General features: G+C 46.9%; 1 protein-coding gene across 1 annotated transcript in view; it reads left to right on the top strand.

Annotated features, from left to right (window-relative positions):
• The window catches only part of C8a (complement C8 alpha chain), a 44,543-nt gene extending 26,430 nt beyond the window's left edge, over positions 1-18,113 (top strand). The window contains exons 8-11 of the mRNA XM_076862584.2: positions 8,809-8,925; positions 10,261-10,421; positions 14,595-14,817; positions 17,962-18,113. Of these exons, the coding sequence (XP_076718699.2) occupies positions 8,809-8,925; positions 10,261-10,421; positions 14,595-14,817; positions 17,962-18,113 (653 nt within the window). The remainder of the gene's footprint in view (positions 1-8,808; positions 8,926-10,260; positions 10,422-14,594; positions 14,818-17,961) is intronic.
• The last annotated feature ends 1,629 nt before the right edge of the window (positions 18,114-19,742 follow it).

The following is a 19,742-nucleotide window of genomic DNA, read 5'->3' as shown; positions in this document are numbered from 1 at the left end:
CAGAAATTAAAACATTAATAAGTGGGACCTGTGGGCTCTAGGCAGGACTGGAGTTTTCCAGTCAGCAAGCAAGCGATAAACAGAAGCTAAAAAATAGCATTAGCTTTGCAGTTCAGTTGACCACAGTCCCGGGTTCAAGCAGGTGCTAGACAGTAACATCCTGAATTTGGGCAGGGGTCGGCAAGGTGAGAATCTACTTCAAAGGCATGTAGACCCCCAAGGGCATTCAAACCTAGGATGTAGCTCACCATGACCACCACTGCATCCTGAGAAGGGTATAGTCTGTGGGGTACAAAATACAGAAAGCATTTTTTTTTTTTTTATAAGAAAACAGCATCAGTTTCTATTTCCAAAAATGGTTTATGCAGTTCTCTCTTCACAGGGACAGTAACAAAGAAACTAAGATGGAGTTTCTATAGTCACATCTTTTTACTCAAATGACTACGGTGAACCTATTCCCGTAATCCCAGCAAGGTGGAAACTATTGCAAGTGACTAATGAGTCTTTACCAGAGCATTTGCTTTACACACTCAGTACTAGTAACTTATAGATGCCTACTTAAAACTGCAGTTATCTTATGGCCTCCACACACATTTTTATCTGTCATTTTACTAATATCTATAAATGCCACGTCCTTTATCCTATGCAAGGCCACAAGATCAAGTTGCTATGTTAATCTAACCTTATCTATATTAACCTACTTGCTTTTATTGATCAGTTCACACCGTAACAGAAGCACAAAGCACAGTCCACCTTTTCTGCCCTTCCCATTTTATAAGCTGCAAAGATATTCAAATCTTATCTTCCAGAATTAGCAGGAGTAGGTGCTGACCTGGGGATCAGTGAATGGGGGGCTTGCTCAGTAGGGGGCACTGCAAGGGAATGAGTACCCATGTTCACCCCAAGGCTTGCCCAGGCCCTGGTGTAAATGAGAGCAGTCCTGTGGCTGGGTTATGTCAGGTAGTGATAGCAATGTTAGCAAGGAAATGGACTCAAGTGTTGGCCTCTCAGAAGCCACAGAGAGGATGGCCAGCTACAGGAGCCACACAAAGATGAGCTTGAGAACAGGAGGATCCCTGTCCTGGAAAGATTGGCCAGCACCCACGTGAACGTGCTGAGACACTGCTCACAGATCCAGCCAGCTCGCTCACTACTGGCCATGCTGTGTGAGCTACGCGCTGGTCCCTGGGCACACCATTCTGATGTTCTCTTTAGGATTCTCCCCATCTCCCCCTCCCTTCCTTGCCTGCCTAACACTTCCATCCCTAGGTCTCAGCCTAGCTTGGCAAGGATTCTTCCAGGCAGTCATTCTGTCTCCCTAGTTTTGGGTTGGTAGCCCGTCTTAGATGCTTCAGTGTATTTGGGACTTTTACTCTAGGTGTCACAGTATTGCAACCACCTGTTTCCAGGGTGTGTCCTGTTAATGCTGTATTCATGGTCCCACCCAGAAGCATAGGCTGGCCCACAGGAGAGACCTAGACCCTCTCTAGCTGGGGTGGGTCAATCCTAAATAAGCTGCACGTTCTCTGAAGCTCTCCTTACACTCGACAGAGTCAGGAATGGAATCCTAGAGGGTCTGGATGAACTGGACAATGAAGGGAGTCAGGTCAGCAGAAACCTGATTGCCAAGGGTCCTGTATTCATGGCCAAGCAGTCTGGGATGGCCCAGCAGGTTGTTTGCTGTGTCTGCTATCCAACCAGTCACCCCGAACAGACTCACACTGGATTCTAACAAGCTCCGGGCTTTATCCCTAGTTACCATGACAACCAGGCTTCACGGTGATGGATGGTATTGATTGACTGACAGACTCCTGGTGTCTTGGCTCTGTCCCCATTCCCCTTAAGTCATCTGCATACACAGGGAACTGAGTGACACTCGGTGCCATTCTTCTGATTTTGCATTTCCACCTCTAATATCACTGAAAAATGGATTTGTACTTAAAGGAGAAAAGCTGCGAGGATGCAAAAATTATTCCCAGAGCTATCCCTAGTGCTCTGTCCCACAGGAAATATAATGTAGCATAGAGAACGTGGGCTCTGGACATGGAACTTGGTCCTATTCCACTTGATCCTATTTACTTACTGTATAATTTTTGGCAAGTGACTTTAACTCTCTAATTTTAAACTATCGGGATTTAAACTCCTCTTTAAAATGAGAATAATTCCGATTATGGAATGGCATGTGAATATTAAATAACATGGAGAATTCCTACCTGGCACTTAATAGGAACTTGGCAAATTGGGGTGTGTCCTTCTTCCTCTTCACTCACCAGCTTACACTATAGTCACATTGATGAAGGAAACTTGTCCTCACAGACTCTCCTGCCTCCCTCTTTCTCTAACCTTCCAGATTAGACTCAGGAGCCGAGAGCTTCAGCATAGCCTGCAGCACTTCCGGAAACAGTAACAGCCCTTGACCATTATTGCTAGACCGCCTTGAGCACTTTAGCCTCCCAACAATGCTGGGAGACAGACAGTATTAAAATCCCCACCTTACAGGTAGGAAGACAAGCACAGAGAGATCAAACAATTGCCCAGACAGTAACTGGGCAGGGGTGGAATTCCAGCTCAGGCAGTTTCTGTTCCAGAGCCTGGCCTTCAGTGGGCTGCCTCTTAAGAGCCTGGCTCCAACCAGCCAGAAGAGCCGGACCTCTGAAGACAAGCCCACATTGGATAGACAAAGGCCTGGGACTGCAGCCCTGACATTGCCACTGGGGGCACAGCTGCCTTCCTCTGAGCTTCCTTGTGTAACGAGTGAGTCAGGGAATGAAGCCCTCGGCCAGCCTCCTTTTGGGACTATCATGCCGCTCATGGTACATGAAGAACGTTTTCCTGCAGAGTGCTACTAGCATGGTCAAATAGAATGGCCCTAGAGTTTGGGTATAGCCTACTTTATTTCAAAGACATGGTTCTTGAGAAAGTCACCTAACAGTAAAACCTAAAATTTCTTGCACACTTAGTTGTGCCAGACATTACTTTTAGGCATTCATGAATAGCAATCTTGATCATTCCCATTTTCAAGACTGGGAAAATGAGGTGAAATAAGTCAGTCACATTACCAGCTAATGGTAGAATTCTGTCTCCAGAGGGCACATTCTTTAACCACTACAGCCACGGCCTTTTCTGTTAAGTCTGTAACATGTTAGTCCTCTTTGCTTAAAAGGTTGTTGAAATAAAATAAAGCAGATGGAAGTGTTTTTAGAAAATATCAACTCTCCATCAAGCATAAGATATTACAAAGCTGTGGCTCAAATCTTCAATTAAAGAAAGGTCTGTGACTCCCCAATTTAGAGGTATTGTCTAGAGAGGTTGAACGCAGCAATCCCCAGGACTCCCAGGGGCTGGGGACAGGACAGGCTTTTCAATGAACCATATGAACCCAAGAGATGACTTAGGGGTTTATATCTAGTTAAGTAGGAATAAAAGGCCAAGAGGTGGAAGATTATTAGGGTGTGTTAAATACAGTGCTGGAAGGAAGGAGAGGGGTGTTATGGGGACCCTTGGGGGTGTAAGAAAAGGCTCTCTGGAGCTAAATAGAAGAAACTCAGTCAGAGACCAGGAGACTTTCAAGCCAGAGATAATAGTACATGCAAAGGCTGAGAGGTCCTTATACCATTCTCCGGTCGTTGGGAAGAAACACGAGTTTCAATGGATAAATGAAACCTAAGAGGGTGGGGTAGTTAGCCAGCACTTCTCAACCAGCCTAGCCACAGACTCCCCGGTCGCCTTCCCAATGTGATGGCAGGAAATAGAATATATAATGCTCTTTTCTCTTCTGAGGCTGTCTTTGGGGGCAACCAACGTAACAAAGCAACATTGCACATAGATCAGAGCAACCTGAATGGTATTTGCTTCTTGCAAAGAGATAAATAATGCATTGCACCTGCTGTTTTCCACCTGATGCTTCTAATCTGAGAATGACAGAGGCTTTCTGTGTTCCGGCATCTTAGAAGTCAAGCTGGGGTTCTGCCTCAGAGCCATATCGATGTAGCAGTTCCACGGAGGCATAAAGACAGCTTTCAGACCTGTACCACAGCCAAGGCCAAGAGGAAGCAAGCTGTAAACATGGTGCCCAGAGACCTGTCCTTTTGGGCTCTTTGGGATAGAGTGGGAAGGACCACAGGGCTCTCTATATTTCCTTGGGGATCGTGACATTTGATCTTGCCTCTTTTCTACTCTGGAGTTTAGGTCATATGGATTTTTCTGAGCAGAATCTTGCTGCTGGGGACATGGTCCTCCACATGGTCTCCCTCTGATCTCAACATCCTAACTTTGTTTGGCTAATCCCTGTCTGTGCTGGGTATCCCCAGCATATCCTGCCTCTGGCCCTCAAGGCAGACTTCCCTGGCCCTGCCACCCTGGATCCAGATCCTTTTCTAAGCATCATCATTGCCTCTTTACATGTGCATTTCCCGCACTTGGACTCCAGCCTCCTTGACATTCCTTAGTCCCCTATATTTCCAGGACATCTTGTGTACAGTAAAAACCATCAGGTACTTATCAAGGCTGTCTCCATTGTTCCTAAAGCTGTCTCCTGTGTTTGAAAGTTCCAGAATCTCAGGGTTAGAGGAGAGCTTAAACGACTACTGATCTTTTGTACACTTCAAATCATTTGGCTGTACCCCTGACTGACAGGTAGGCAGGCAGGAAGTCCCCTTTGCTTGGTCCCCTGAAGTCATGGGGAGTCACTGCGTCCTGAGACACCTCTTCTCTGCCTGGGCCCTCACAGTCAGGATGCTCTCTCTCACACTGAACTTAACACCAGTTTCCTGGAGCCTCCATCCTTTGGGTGCCAGTTTTTGCCCTTGAAGCCTTTTAAATTTCTTTTCCTCACAACAGTACTCCAGAGAGTCTAATCCAGTCTTACTGGTCTCTGAAAGAGAGAGCTTTCTTCACTCCTTCGGGTACACATTCCCAGTCCCTTCAAAGATTCCCAAAGGAATGTGGCTTTGAAGTTCTCCACCCTCAGGCTGCTCCTTCTCTGTTTATCCTCTATTTCCTTATTATTTTTATTTTACTGTGTTACGAAAACATAACATGGGCTGGGGATACGGCTCAGTTGGTAAAATGCTTGCCTCGCATGCACAAGACCGTGGGTCCAATCCCCAGCACCAAAAACCAATCAAACAAAAAAAACAAACAAAGAAAACATAACAGGGCATCTACCCTCTTTACAAAAATTTAAGCATCTACTACAACGTCATTAACTCTAGGGGACAGTGCTGTACAGATCTCTTGAGATCACTCGTCGTGCAGAACTACCCATCAGCAACTCATCTTGTTTTGACATCTCCCAGCCTCTGGCAATCGTCTGGTCCTCTTTAATTCTAGAGTTTGACCACTTCAGATGCCTCAGATAAGTAGAATCGTGCAGTCTCTGTCTTTCTGTGCTGGCTGAATTCACTTAACAGTGTCCCCAAGGTTCAGCCATGCATTGCAAGATTTCCTTCTTTTTAAAGGCTGCATAGTATTTCTTGTAGGAAACTCTGTTTTCCTGCTTCCTTTTAAAAAGTGTGACTTCCAGAAGTTTACCCCAGCTCTTACTTGTGGAGAGGAGTGAGAGATTACCCCCTCCTTTATTTCACTGCTTATAGTTTCCACCTGATTTCCTCACCCAGCTGAGCTGGGGGTAATCTAAAACTCCAAGGCCTTTTCTCCTGTTCTTGCACTAAGCTCCGCCCATCCCACCTGGTGCTTCTGCGCTTGGTATTTTGTCCCTAGGGGAGGACATGACAGCTTTCTCCATCAAGTTACATTTTGCTATGCATGTTGTGGGTAGCCACCTAGTCACTTGAGGGGTTTTTGGATCCTGATGGTTTGCCTGAATTCCTAATTCTTATTCTGAGCCAGTGTGATTAACCTGGCTGTTCTTTCTGCATCCAAAGCATTGACAAAGGCTTTTACAGCTTAGGTAACTCCCAGAACCTTGGGGCAAGCCACCAGAAGCTATCCGTGGACCATGACACTTAAAATATGGTCCTAGATTCACTGCAATAGAAATAATCTGAGATACTAGTTGAAAATACAGATTTCTGATTTTCCAGAAATATAGCATCAGAACTAATGGAGGTGGGCCTAGGAACCTGTATTTTTAATCAACATACCATATGATCTCAGTGTGTGGCAAGTTTGGGAACAATCAACTCCAGAGTTCACTGCCTTGTAAAGCACAGAACAAACTCTAGTTTGATCCACTCCAAGGCTAACATCTATAGCCCAGCCTGCTGGGATGGGAGTGAGCACGGGTAGAGTGTTGCCTGGTTCTACAGATAAGGTCAGTCTATGGGGGACCCACAAGCTCTCCACAACAGCTCCTGACCTTTCTCTGCTTTGTCCTCTACGTCCCCCTGAATCTTTGCTTTTGTCTCTTTGGTTCTGTGTCCTTGCTTCCAATGCCAGTTTCAGCTCCTGGATTGCAGCGTGTCTGACCTCCTCTGCCACCACTCAGAATTTCATACAGGCTCTCTGCAGACAACTGATTCCAGAGTCTCCCATAGCTTCCGCTGAGAGGTGCCTCTCTGACCCTGCTGTACTGAAACAAGCAACTCTTGGGAATACAAGTTAAACTTCAGTTAGTGCATCGCCCCAAACCACCTCGCTTTGAAGGCAGGATCTTACTTATTCAGATTCACTTCCTATTCACATTAGTTTTATTCCAAGAGATCTATGATGCCCAACATGTAATGTGCTGCAGGAGGGAGGTTCACAGTAGGTGTTCACTAAACTTTTCCCTCAGGAGATTTATTTAGTTTGATGCAATGGCTGGGAGAGTGAGAATACTATGGGCTTTGGGACAAGGTTGATATGAATGTGCATTTTAGCAGTCCTGTTTTCAGCTGTGTGGCCTTAGCCAAGATAATTAACCTTTCTGAACCTCCAGTGTCTCAAATATAAATGAGAAGTGTGGGCTTTAGCTCTGAGGGGGCTTTAGCTCTCAGGCTCTATGATTCCTTATAAGTCACAGATCTCCTCTTACTGGCTGGTACCAAATTCAGGGTCCTCCCTCAGAAGGCACTCCTTTGCAGTCAAGTCTTGCAGCTCAAATCAGGCTGGAGTTCTCTTCCCCCCGGGCACATGTCAGGCTCTGGGCAGATCCTGCATGAGCATAATCGCTCCACAGGCCTGCGCCAGCCCCCCGCTAATCACCAGGCTGTCACTCTAACTCAGCAGCACTCCACCACTCACCTAAGTAGTCACTCTGGCTTCTACCCATGAGCTCCTTTCATCCACTTTTGTTGATCACTGTTGAAGCATTTTTTAATCAAAACAATTAAATATGCTAAATCTTCCTCAATTAGTTATGCATTAAAAATTAAAAGTACTCGAATGGAAATGGCAGAAGGAGCCCTCTGCTTGGTGCTGAGTGTTGGTGCTTGGAGCACTGCTCCCCCCAGGCACTTTCAGCTATGGAAACCGATACTCACACAGTGACGGAGGCTGAAGCTGACACAGGCCGGGGAGGACAGCCCCTTCTCCCCATAAATGGGAAACTGAGGCCCAGTGAGATCTGGGCCCTTTCCCAGGCTCACGGAGGGTGTCAGTGACTGGGATTTGAATTTCTAATATTTCTTCCACTGGAAACCCTTACCAAAGGGCTCATGGCTTTCATTTATTCACAAGTCTTTTGTTCTTCCATTCATCAGTCATTTATTCTGAATATTTGCACCATGGCAGGTACTGTGCTGCTACACTGATGAGAAAATGGGGAAGAAGATACAAGTCCTTGACCTCAGAGAAGCTGTCATTTAATGAGAGATACAGGCAAATAAAGTTTGATTCTCAATACCCCCTTGGAAATATTGAATCTAAGTCTCAATTGCAAAGCCTAAATTATTTTTCCTATGTTCTTGCCAGACTAGTAATCCGACAACGGGTAATTATTTTATTGTTGCTTTAAAAGGAATTATATTTTGAAATGCAAACTCTAATTTACAACTTTCAGAAGACCCCTTTAGCTACAGATAAAGTTGACCTCTGAACCTGGTCCACATCTTGCTTCTGTCTACTTACCTAACTCTGTCTTTTCAGGCTAACTCAGGCTTGGGAACCAGCTCTACTCATTGACGAATTCCGTTCCTTCTGTAGTCGGGGTGCATGGCCTTACTGCTTTAAAGAGCGCTTTCCTCGTCTGTAAAAGCACGTTCCTCCTTTAGGGAAGACAAAGTCAAAGGCAGCTGATGTGGGACCGACAGTCCTTGTGGGGTTAAAGGGCAGGCAGATAGATGTACCATGGTAATATATCCATCTTCTAGGAGGGAACTGACCCCTCTGTGGTCCCCAGAGGACCTAGACAAAAAGAATTGTGGTGACTGTAAGCATGAGGGTGCCAAGGACATTGATAGCTGTCCAGAAAGTGGGGATCATTCTGATCCAAAGATGCTTCATGGAATAAATGAGATTTGAATGGGAGCTTTAGTAGACTTTGGAAAGACCTGGAAGGAGGAGAAAGGAAGACATTCACACTGAGGGCCAATCTGGGCACAATGGTGAGCAGCACGGGGCCACGTGGAGACGGATGTGTTAGCATCAATTCCTCCAGGAGGCTCAGCAGACAATGGACAAAGGAAGAAGAATTAACATCTTCTAAGCAACAAGTTTGAATAATATATATCCCTTCTCATTTCAAGAAATATTTGGATTGGAACCACACAGAAGAGAAATCTGAAATTGGTTCAAGAATGGGCACTTCAACCCAGATCTCTCAGACTCCAAAGCTGAAGTTAGCATTTGCCAGTGGGAGCCGGTCGTACTGTCTCCAAAGTCTGTTAGTATCTCAGCATTTTGTGTTTTTCTGTCTCCTTATTGCAGGTACTACCAGCAAAGACATTGAGACATGCATTGGAAGTGGCCTTGGCTTGGAATATGATGATTTTATCAAAATTGAAGGAAGTGTATCAGGAAAATATTGTGAAAGATCTGGAACTGGCAAAACTGGCAAGTGTTTAGCAACGAGTCTCCCTAATAGAGAAGCCAGCCTTCCCTTGAAACCATCTAGGAATGAAAGTGATTTTTTTTTCCCCTCTGACTGGTTCCATTTCAGTCAATAGTCACAGTGCAGATGCTAAACACCCCACACCATGCATGTAGTGCTCTATCTGGAATCCCCACGCCACCTAGGGAACATCTGAGTTTGTATGGAGCAATCCCTCGACCCCCATCCTCAGATTTCTAGTACTAGACAAAGATCCATCCAAGCAAGAGCTGGGATGAAGGGAATGTGTCGGGCAGAATTTGACAAATGGTCTGTTGGAATGAAGACTCATCAGATAACAGTCCTAAGGGAAGAAATGAGGCTGTAGGGAGAAGGGGAATGTGATCACCAAGTCCAAGATCACAAGAATATTTGGTGGCATTTCCTTAACAAATTAATATGGCTATTCCTGTATTCATTGACTCATTCATTCATCAAACATGCATTGTGAGAGGCAGAGGATTCAGGGATTAGGAAACAGTTTATAGAGCAGTGGGGGAAGCACATCCTAAACCAGTTCACAGTCGACCCTTAGCGCTAGGTTGCTCCTGCCTCAGGGCCTTCAGTCACAGTCCCTCCACTCCCTGCTGTCCTGCCTTGACCTTTCCTTTCTCTTGGCCAACACTTACTCACCTTCCTAGACAACTCACCTTCCCCTTGACCCCCCTCATCCCCTACTGAATATTTGACCACTTTCTGATGGCCCCCACTGAGCCCTATGGTGAAAACTGATGTGGCACTTGTGATATCTGATTGAATCTTTTTGGCACATAGGAAGACCCAAATCAACTTTATTTTTGGGGGGGTGGGGGAGGGCAGGTACCAGGGATTGAACTCAGGGGCACTTGACCACCAAGCCACATCCCCAGCCCTATTTTGTATTTTATTTAGACACAGAGTCTCACTGAGTTGCTTAGGGCCTCGCTTTTGCTGAGGCTGGCTTTGAACGCAAAATCCTCCTGCCTCAGCCTCCAGAGCCACTGGGATTACAGGTGTGAGCCACTGGGATTACAGGTGTATGACACCATGCCCAGCCTGAGTCAAATTTGAAATAGGAATGGATGGATGAGTGGATAAATGGCCACCCATTTCCCCATCCCCTTTATCTTCCTTGTTGGGCGTCTTGGTCCTTCCTTTGCCTTGTCCTGCTAGTTAGTTAAGCCGAGCAGAAGATGGGAAACAGCTCTGTGGAGAGAACATCAACATTACTCTCCATCTCATTAGTGGAGCTTGGCAGCCGGGTTTCTGGCTTTTGGAGAAATGAGCTAATGCAGTTATCCCCTTGGTAGGAGAAAAGGACAAGAGGGCCGCGGCCGTGGAAGACGTCATTTCTCGGGTGCGAGGTGGCAGTTCTGGCTGGGGCGGTGGCTTGACACAAAACAGCAGCGCCATTACATACCGTTCCTGGGGGAGATCATTAAAGTATAATCCTGTTGTTATCGATTTTGAGGTAAGTCTTTTCGCAGCTGAAGAAGCCCTACGTCCATGAGGAATGAAAGTGAAGCAGACCAGATCATTTCATATTTCTTATTATGAGCCCATCAAAGAACAAGATTAAATGTAACGGCACACTGACTAGAGGGAGGGTGTGGCTTGAGACAGGCCCCGGGCGAACCGGGGTTCCAAAACGGACTAGCTCCTGGGGAGCCAGGTTTATACCAGTGGTTTGGAAGGTCAGCAGGGTTAGGGCCCATAAAACAAATAAAACCTTGTTTAATTATGAAAATTATATATGTCATGTAAGGGCTTGGCAGGTTTTTTTTTTTCTCTAAAGGGCCAGATAATATGTATTTAGGCTTCATGTACAGTCTTTGACACACAGTGGGACTGGCGGATGCTTCCTTTCTCCGCTTCTTCTTTACAACTCTTTAAAAGATGTAAGTGCCATTTTTAGCTCAAAGACCATATAAAAAAAAGAAAAACAACCTGTGGGTTCAACTTGGACTCAGGCTGTAATTTGCTGTCCCTGTTCTAAATGATCTCATCTCCTCATCAGTGAACAGATCCTTGGGCGTAGGTGTGATTCTCCCCATTAAGAAGATGGGGAAACCAAGGCTTGGGGAAATCGAGTGAGTGTTTAAAGGACACAGAGTTCACGAGGGGCAGTGCCTGGATTTCAGACCTGTGGACTTCATATCCAGTTCTCACTTCCCTCTGTCCTAACACCCTCCTTCCAACAGTGGGGGTGATTGTGCTCCACAGGGAAAATGTGGCAATGCCTAGAGGTACATCCGATTGTTACAGCTGGTAGGGGACAAGGTCAGCACCACTGGAATCAGAGGCCAAGGGCGCTGGCAGACATCCTACAAGACATAGAACAGCCCCCCGCCCCCTAAAGAAATCCTGAGTTGGAATGAATGTCAATAGTAACAAAGTTGAGAAAACCTGGCTTAAACCACTAACCTCACAAAGGGAGTCAAACTACCAAATCTGCCAAGGAAGCGGCTTAATCTAGCAGTTGTCCAGCTGCTTCTGTTAATATGCAGGGTAGTCTTGTTTTTGTTTTAAGTTTGTGTTTCAGCCTTTTAAGCAAAATATTGTTTTCCCAACCATATTTTCTTGCTCTCCTTGCCTTTTTATTTACGTACATTTACAATCCCAGGTATGGATGGACCTCTTCTCCTAAAACAGATACCAACAGTTAAACCCAAAAGCCTAATGTACCACCCTGCTTTCTATGAAGAAAGAGGTCAGATGGATTAACCTTGCTTTCATTTCTTTGCCAATAAGTAAGGGACCACTTTCACGCACCTGTAATTCACATAGGGTCTGAAAATTGCTATCATCAAGCTATTAGTGATTTGGGCAAAAACTGTAAAATTGATATCAGGAGAAATACATAAACTTTCATGGTCAAAAGGTGAGCTTTGTGTTTGCCCTGAGCAAAACTTCCAAAACGAAAACTGAGGTCCATAATTTGGAGGCTGAACATTGTCTTTGCGAAAAAAAAAAAGAGCTTGGTGTTTGAAAGGAAGGGAAAAGAGAGTTTAAATTAGGCTTGGACACCTTTTTTTTGGTACTAGGGATTGAACCCCGAGGGTGCTTAACCACTGAGCATCATCCTCAGCCCTTTTTTTAATATATATTTTATTTAGAGACAGGGTCTTGCTGCGTTGCTCAGGGCCTTGCCGAGTAGCTGAGGCTGGCTCTGAACTTGCTATCCCCCTGCCTCAGCCTCCTGAGCAGCTGGGATTACAGGTGTGCACCATCGTGCCCAGCATAGCTACCTTTTCCATGTGTGAACTTGGGTGAGCTGTCTCACTCTGTGAGCCCAGTTTCCTTTGGATAACATGGGAGTAAAATGCTACATTTCAAAGTTAGAAAGACAGGAGCAGGAACTTAGCAAATGTGGGTAGATGAAGCAGATACGTGGCGGCTGAGTAGCCAGCACAGGAGCTCCTAGCCTGCCAACAATCAGGATCAGCGCCACTTGGGCCTGTTGGGCTGACTCTCACACCCAGGATCTCCAGAACCCACACTGCTCCCCAAGAAGTGTGAATTTGACACATTAAGCCACTGGCAGGTTTCAAAGCAGGAAATGACACAGTTGGTGCTGCTTCAAAAAGAGAATGCTCCTAGGGAAAGGAAGGACAAACCGGAGGAGAGAGAGGGCAGAGGGGAGGTCTCATGAGGGGTTGGGGGGACCTGTTGTTCAGCGTGGAGACAGGGTCTTACTTGCATGTCCTCTGCGCTGGCAGTGATTACTCCCAGCAGGTGCTCCATGAGTGAATGCAGGAGTCGTATCTTGTATGCTTTATGCTCTGTACACCACGTTGCTGCGTTGTGCGTGCTGTGTGTCAGTTATCGTGTGTGGCGCCTGCTCTGAATCTGTTTGTTCCCTGTAAATGGGGATCAGATCATTGCTGATGTCTTTTGGGAGTTCACGTTCTAAGGCTCTTCTCCACCTCTCTGCTTTTGAGAAAATCCCACCAGCCCTCCCCAGGGTGGCTTCCTACCCATTTCCTGAGGTCCTGAAAAGGGGAGGCCTGAGATGGGGACTTAGTGCTGAGTCCCGCTGCATGGCCAATGGGACTTTGCAATGGTCCTGGCCTTCCCGGTACTGAGGGTCATCTTTAACCAGAGCCACAGGGCAGCCCATTCTGCAACGGTGTCCTAACTGTGGGGCCCAATTCCCAGAACTTCCAGTCAGTGATCTTCTCCCCTTGGCCAGGGGCCCAGCCAGTCTGGACATCATCTGCCTGGTGCCCTGGGCCTCAGGCCCTGACCACACACCAAGGTCTTTTTGTCCATATTTCCAGGAACCAGCCTGGGCTATTGCAAGCGCCCTCTGTTGACTGCTTCCAGAGCGGTGCCCCCCTGTGACGCCCACTTTGACCTGCTCAGGACTCCAGCCAAGCACTTTCCCTGTTGGGTTCCTCTCCCACTTTTTTTTTTTTAAACTATCGTCACATCTAACTAATGAAATGTACTTTAATACTAGTTAAATTATAAGCAATTAATCATTGATATTAATTTAAAATATTAATTTCGTTTAATATAAAATGGGATTTTATATTATCCTTCCCCCTTACATTAGAGACTCTTACACTCATTTCTTCTTTAGGTTATGAAAGTTCTAGGAAATAAGTGCAATGCCTGTTTTATGTTCCGAGGACCAGACTCAAGAGAGAGGTGGTGAGGGGTCCTCAGCCAGGCACCTGGGAAGGGAGCGTGGTTATTTAGCCTTCCCTGTGTGACAGAGCTGTCCTTGCGTCACCTCCCACCACTCTCACAGGGAACCTGGAGGGTGGGACGGCTGTTCTCACTTTACCAACGGAGGAGGGAGGCTCGGTGTGATGCGTGCCAAAGATCCCACAGCTGGAAACAGCAGGCCTGGATCTGAAGCCGGGTTTTCTGACTCCAGATTCAGTGCTTTTTCAACCACGTCCACTGCGTCTCAGCCAAAGGCAATTTTGCCACCAGGGGACATTTGGTAATGCCATGAGACAGTTTTGATCATGACTGCAAGGGTGTTGCTGGCATCCAGTGCACAGAGACCAGGGATGCTACTAAAGACCCTGCAATACACAGGACAGCTCACTTCCACCAATAAGGAACTCTCCAACTGAATGCAGGAGTAGTGTCCAGCCCAAGAAACCCTGGAGTCCTACCTAGTGTGGGTGGCCTCAAATGCCCTCGAATGGTCCCTACCCACCTGCTACTACGCTTACCTCATTAGGGGATTGCTCAGCAATAGTAACATAACTACCTTTATTGAGACCCATATTGAAGGGTGATGGTAAAAACCAAAAATACCCTCTTTCCTGAAAGTGCTGGAGGAGGCAGATGCATTGGCACAAGTGATGTCTAGGGTCCCTTTTACTCTGGGACTGGGAGAGCACAGGTTTCAGAGGTAAGCAAGTCCATGTTCGGAGAGGCTCTTGCACGTCACAGCTGTGTGATCCTGAGTCACTCACTTGAACATTCTGAGCCTCCATTTCCTTATCTACCATATGGGGTGTTTAGTGCCAATTCATGGTGTGGCTGCTGGATCCAAGGTGGTAGGATCTAGTTAGGTATCTGCCTTTGTGCCCAGCATGGAGCAGGCCTACCCAAGGAGTGGCAGCTGGTTTGGGGGCTCCTGGATTCTAGGAAGAGGCCCTTGTTCTTTCTGTGCCTGCAGATGCAGCCCATCTATGAGGTGCTGCGCCACACAAACCTGGGGCCGCTGGAGACCAAACGCCGGAACCTGCGCCAGGCCCTGGACCAGTACCTGATGGAATTCAACGCCTGCCGCTGTGGGCCCTGCTACAACAATGGGGAGCCCATCCTGGAGGGCACCAGCTGCCAATGTCAGTGTGGCCTGGGTCGCCAGGGCCCTGCCTGTGAGCAGATGGAGCTAGAGGGTAAGAGCCTTGCATCCCACTCAGTGTTCGCCTGGCCCAGCTCAAAGAGGCCAGTGAAGAAGGGACCTTAGAGTTCCTGGCCCCTCCTTTCTTCCTTTTTTTTTTAATTGATTTTTTAAAAATATAAATGACAGCGAAATGCATTACAATTCTCACTTCATGTATACAGCACAATTTTCCATATCTCTGGTTATTTAAAGTATGTTGACATCAATTCGTGTCTTCTTACATGTACTTTAGATGATGACGTCCATCACATTCCACATCATTTCAAATACCATGTCCCCTCCCTTCCCCTCCAACCCCTCTACCCTATCTAGAGTTTATCTAACCCTCCATGTTCCCCCTCCCTACCTCACTATGAGTCAGCCTCCTTATATCAGAGAAAACATTTGGCATTTGGTTTTTTGGGATTGGCTAACTTCACTTAACATTATCTTCTCCAATGCCATCCATTTACCTGCAAATCTGGCCCCTCCTTTCTATGTCTTCTCTGTATCCACCAACCTGGGAACCCACACACTATTGTCCCATTCCTGACCCCATGTTTAATGGCTCTTGTGCTTTCTCCCTGCCATCAAGACTCTCTGTTGTCTCAGCCTTCTGGAAGCTGGAAGTGCAGACTTCAGGTGCTTTGCCAGACTGGTTCTGGACTCTGAGCAGCCTGTGCTCTGTGCCTCTCCTGGTTTCCAGTGTTGTTGGCAGTCCTTGGGTCCCTTGATTTGTAGATGCGTCACTCCAAATTCTGCCTCCATCTTTACATGACATTCTTCCCTTTGTGTCTGTTTTCTTATAAGCATACAAGTCATTGGATTAGTGCCTACCCCAATCCAGTATGACCTCATCCTCACTTGATTTCACCTGCAAAGACCCTATTTCCAAACAAGGTTACGTTCACAAGGAATGGGGATTTGGACTTGAACATGTCTTTTTCAGGAACACAATTCAACCCCTACAAAGGATAAGTGTTGTAATTGCATTCCTAAACTAGCCTGGAGTCAAGACCCAAAACAAGATCGGGGCAGGTAGGTTTCAATGTATAGGCTGCAGCATGAACCAGTGGACACCAGGAAGAGTTAAAACTTCGTGCTGTGAAGATGAAGCATGAGGACCCGGATATGAATCCCAGCTATTGCACTACTTTCTGACACTTAACTTTCCAAACTTCATTCCTTTGAGCTCCAAGAATCTCAATGCATGTCCCACTACCTAAGCTTCCAACTTTCAAGGAACACAAAACTGTTTTTCTACGGTGCACAGAATGATAGCAAAACACATGGGCTGCCAAAGCAATGTAGAAATCAATCTCATTTGGCTGCTGTAAGGAAGAGCATGTAGAGGAAGTTTGTGGGTAAATCTAAGATACTCTGGTCCATAAAACAAACTGTTGAAGCACAGGGTGGACAGGGTGGTGGTGGGGTATGTGGCTCCACAGCCATGTGAGAAAATGGACCAAGCATTCAGTACCAACAGATGTCCCCAAAGCAAAGGGTTAGGTTAATAGAAGACAAGAGCTGGAATGAGATGCTTCTTTGAAGTTCCAGGAGCTTTGCTCTTAGTGCCTGCTTTGTCAGACATTGGCCAAGCAAAGTGGGCAACTGAGGGAATTTGGAAGATTCAAACCTGTGTCCTAAGAGGAAGAGCATGGAGAAGACTCAGGAGGGACAAGTCCCCCTGCGAATGACCATGTGGGAAGGGAGGAGACTTGTGTGGCTACTGAGATGAAGTTGTAGGATTAATGAAGAGAAATTAGAGCAAAGGGGTTTTGGTTTAAATGAGGATCAACTTTCTTCCAGACACACTGTGCTATGTGTGTAGTAAGAGAGGGAGAAGGCTGTCCACTTGTCAGAAAGTTCTAGAAGGAATTCATTCATCCAGTGGATGGTAGGGTGAGATGGTCTCAGGGTCTCTTCCACTCCTGGAATCTCCGAGTCATACATATGGAATTAGCATGATGCTTGTGACCTGGGTAGGGTTGGGGACAAAGGAAGCATTTGAAGCCCCAGTCTTTCTATATCTGTTCCTGTCACATGCAGTAGGTTATAGGTACTTCATTAACTTTTTTTCCAAGCAGGGTATGGATGTCAGGTGGCCTTGGGACTATTGAGCTGAACTTTCAGCCTGACAGAGAATACATTGGCAAGGGAATCTAAGGCTGGGGAGTCCATCAACCAGCATGGAGACCCAATAGCGTCCCTAGGAGTCTTCCCAGCAAAACATTGCCTCTGGGAACAAAGTCACAGAGATGGGAGAAACAGAGACAGAGAATCCTGCTGTGGCTGCCCCATCAGGGAGCATAATTACAGAGCTGGAAGGGACATGGAGATAATCTAATCCAATGATACTCACACTGCGATCTGAGGAGGCTTGGGGTCCTCAGGGATGCCCCAGAGGAGGAGGTTGAGCCTGATAAACACCCCAGCTTCAAACAGAACAGTTCTCCTTTCATCTGACTTGAATGTTGGGGTCCATAGAAGATTTCATTTAGGAAAAAAAGTAGTGATGAAAAAATAATAATGAAAAAAATAGATTAGTCCATCCTTCTCGTGTTATAGAATTGAAAGAGCCTTGGAGAAGAAATGGGTTTGCCCAAGGGCATAGAGATGCTGGTAGGAAATCAGCCCCCTGGACTGGATCCTAGGTGCTGGATTTTCAGACATTCCAAGGTCGGTGCATGTATTCTGATGTCCTATGCAGAGAATCTGTTGCCCACCGTGTCCCCATTATCAGAGTCTGTGGGGAGTTGATTTGGAAATCTTCATACGAAAGCCCAGCCATCTGCTCAGGAGAGGTGTCTAGCCAAACTTTTGCTCTGAATTCCCAGCTGGGCACACCCTCCAGTGTCTTGCTGTCCTCCTTCCAGAGGAGCTTGCCTCCGGCCTCCCTCCGCTATCCATCTTCCATGGAATTGCAGATTCCAATTTTATGAGATGGGCTCCCAACGGCCTCTTCTCACTCTGTCCCGAGTTTCAAATTAAGTGTGAGGCCGTGAGCACAGAGGCCTTGGTTGGCTACCCCAAGGCATTTCCCCACAGAGGCACTGCAGACTACTCCAGGGTGACAGGATGGCCCTCCCTCGGTACATTTCAGCCAGTTGCTTCCCCCAGGCTAACCTCTTCCTCTCCTGGGAAATTTTCTCTGCAGGAGCCAAAGCTGATGGTCGCTGGAGCTGCTGGAGCTCCTGGTCTGCGTGCAGAGGAGGCACCCAGGAAAGGAGGAGAGAGTGCAACAACCCTGCACCCCAGAACGGAGGCACCTCATGCCCAGGGCGGGAAGTGCAGACCCGGGCCTGCTGAGCGGCAGGGCATGGGCTGGATGCTGCAGAGGGGGCCACTGGCACTGGCTACTGGATCCAATTTTCTTTCAGCTGAGAGAAAATGCAGATCAACACAGATTCGTTTTCTTTGATCATTCAAGGCATCGTGGGCTTTTCTAGCATGAACCCCCAAATTCTTCCGGCCCCCACCCACTACCCAGGTCTAAAGCTGCTTCTCTGTTGTAGATATCTGCTACAGCAGCACCTCCCCTTTGCAGTATGGCTTTTCTGTCCTTGTCTACTCAGGTCGCTCTAACAATACAAGGCGGGTGGCTTATAAACAACAGAAATTTCTTTCTCCCCGTTCTGGATGCTGGAAGTCCAAGATAAGTTGTCAGCAGATCCAGTGTCTGGGGATGGCCCACTTTCTGGTTTAGCCATGACCATCTTTTTGCTGTGGGCTTCCACATGGCGGAGGGGACTACCGATTCTCTAGGGCCTCTTTAATGAGAATTCCACCTCCATGATCCAATCAATCACCCCCCACCAAAGTCCAACATCCCAATAAGACTAATACCTTTGGGGTTTGGACTCCAATATATAAACTTGAGGGGACACAGACATTCTGACCAGACCACATATAATCGGTCCCATATCTCCTGTGACTATTTATAATCTCCCCCCCCCCGCCCCCCAAGAGATGGTAAACAGGTTTGTTTTGTATAGCACTGTATTCCCAGAGGTCAGGGCTGGGCCTTGAATATAGCAGGGAACTGGTCAGCAAATGAATGGATCCAAGGGCCCTTTCAGAGATGAGGTCTGCACTGGCCAGTCTTCCAGTCAATCTCATTTGGAAAGTCCAACCAGGGACCATCAAGTCGTCTTCCCTGACCCAACCCTGGGAGGGTCGATCACACCAGCCCCTCTTAGTGTCCCACAGCACTCTAGCCATGCCTCAGGTAGAGGGCATGCTGTGTGACACTGAATTTTCTGTTTTTCTATTAGTTTTCTGTACCAGGTTTTGTGTCACTTGTATTAGTCAGCTTGTTATTGCTGTCACCAGAATACCAGACAAAAATAACTTAAAGGGGGAAAGATTTATTTTGATTCAGGGTTTCAGAGGTTCAGTCCATGGTTGGCCAGCTCTGAGGTGCAATCATCATGGCGGAATGGTGTAGCAGAGGAAAGCTGCTCAAATCATGGCAGCTGGTGGGAAGGGGAGCAGGGAGAGAGGGAGAGGGAGCAGGGGAGGGAGAGGGAGAGGGGGAGGAAGAGGAGGAGGAAGACAGGGAGGAGGAGGAGGAGGAAAAGCAGCCAAGGACAGATAAACCTAGGGCATGCTTCCAGGAACCTACTCTTGCCAACTAGGTCCCACCTCCCAGTGATTCTTTTGGCCATCAATGGATTAATGTACCGATGAGGTCAAAGCCCTTATGGTCTGATCATTGCCTAAAAGTGCCACCTCTGAACTTTGTTGCATTGTGGACCATGCTTTCAACAAAGAACTTTAGAGGAATATTCCAGATCCAAGCTACTATACCCCTGAAGGCCAAATCTACATTCCTAACGTACAGTAGGTTCCTAGGTACGAGGTCTGTAGACTGGCTTATGTATTGGTGCTTCATAGATTTCTATAGTCCTCAATCTTATTAAAGGTAGTAATAGATTT

Source organism: Callospermophilus lateralis, chromosome 7 (assembly GCF_048772815.1).
Source record: "Callospermophilus lateralis isolate mCalLat2 chromosome 7, mCalLat2.hap1, whole genome shotgun sequence".
NCBI lineage: Eukaryota > Metazoa > Chordata > Mammalia > Rodentia > Sciuridae > Callospermophilus > Callospermophilus lateralis.
Note: the sequence above shows the minus strand (reverse complement) of the source record. Positions and strands in the feature narration are given on the sequence as shown.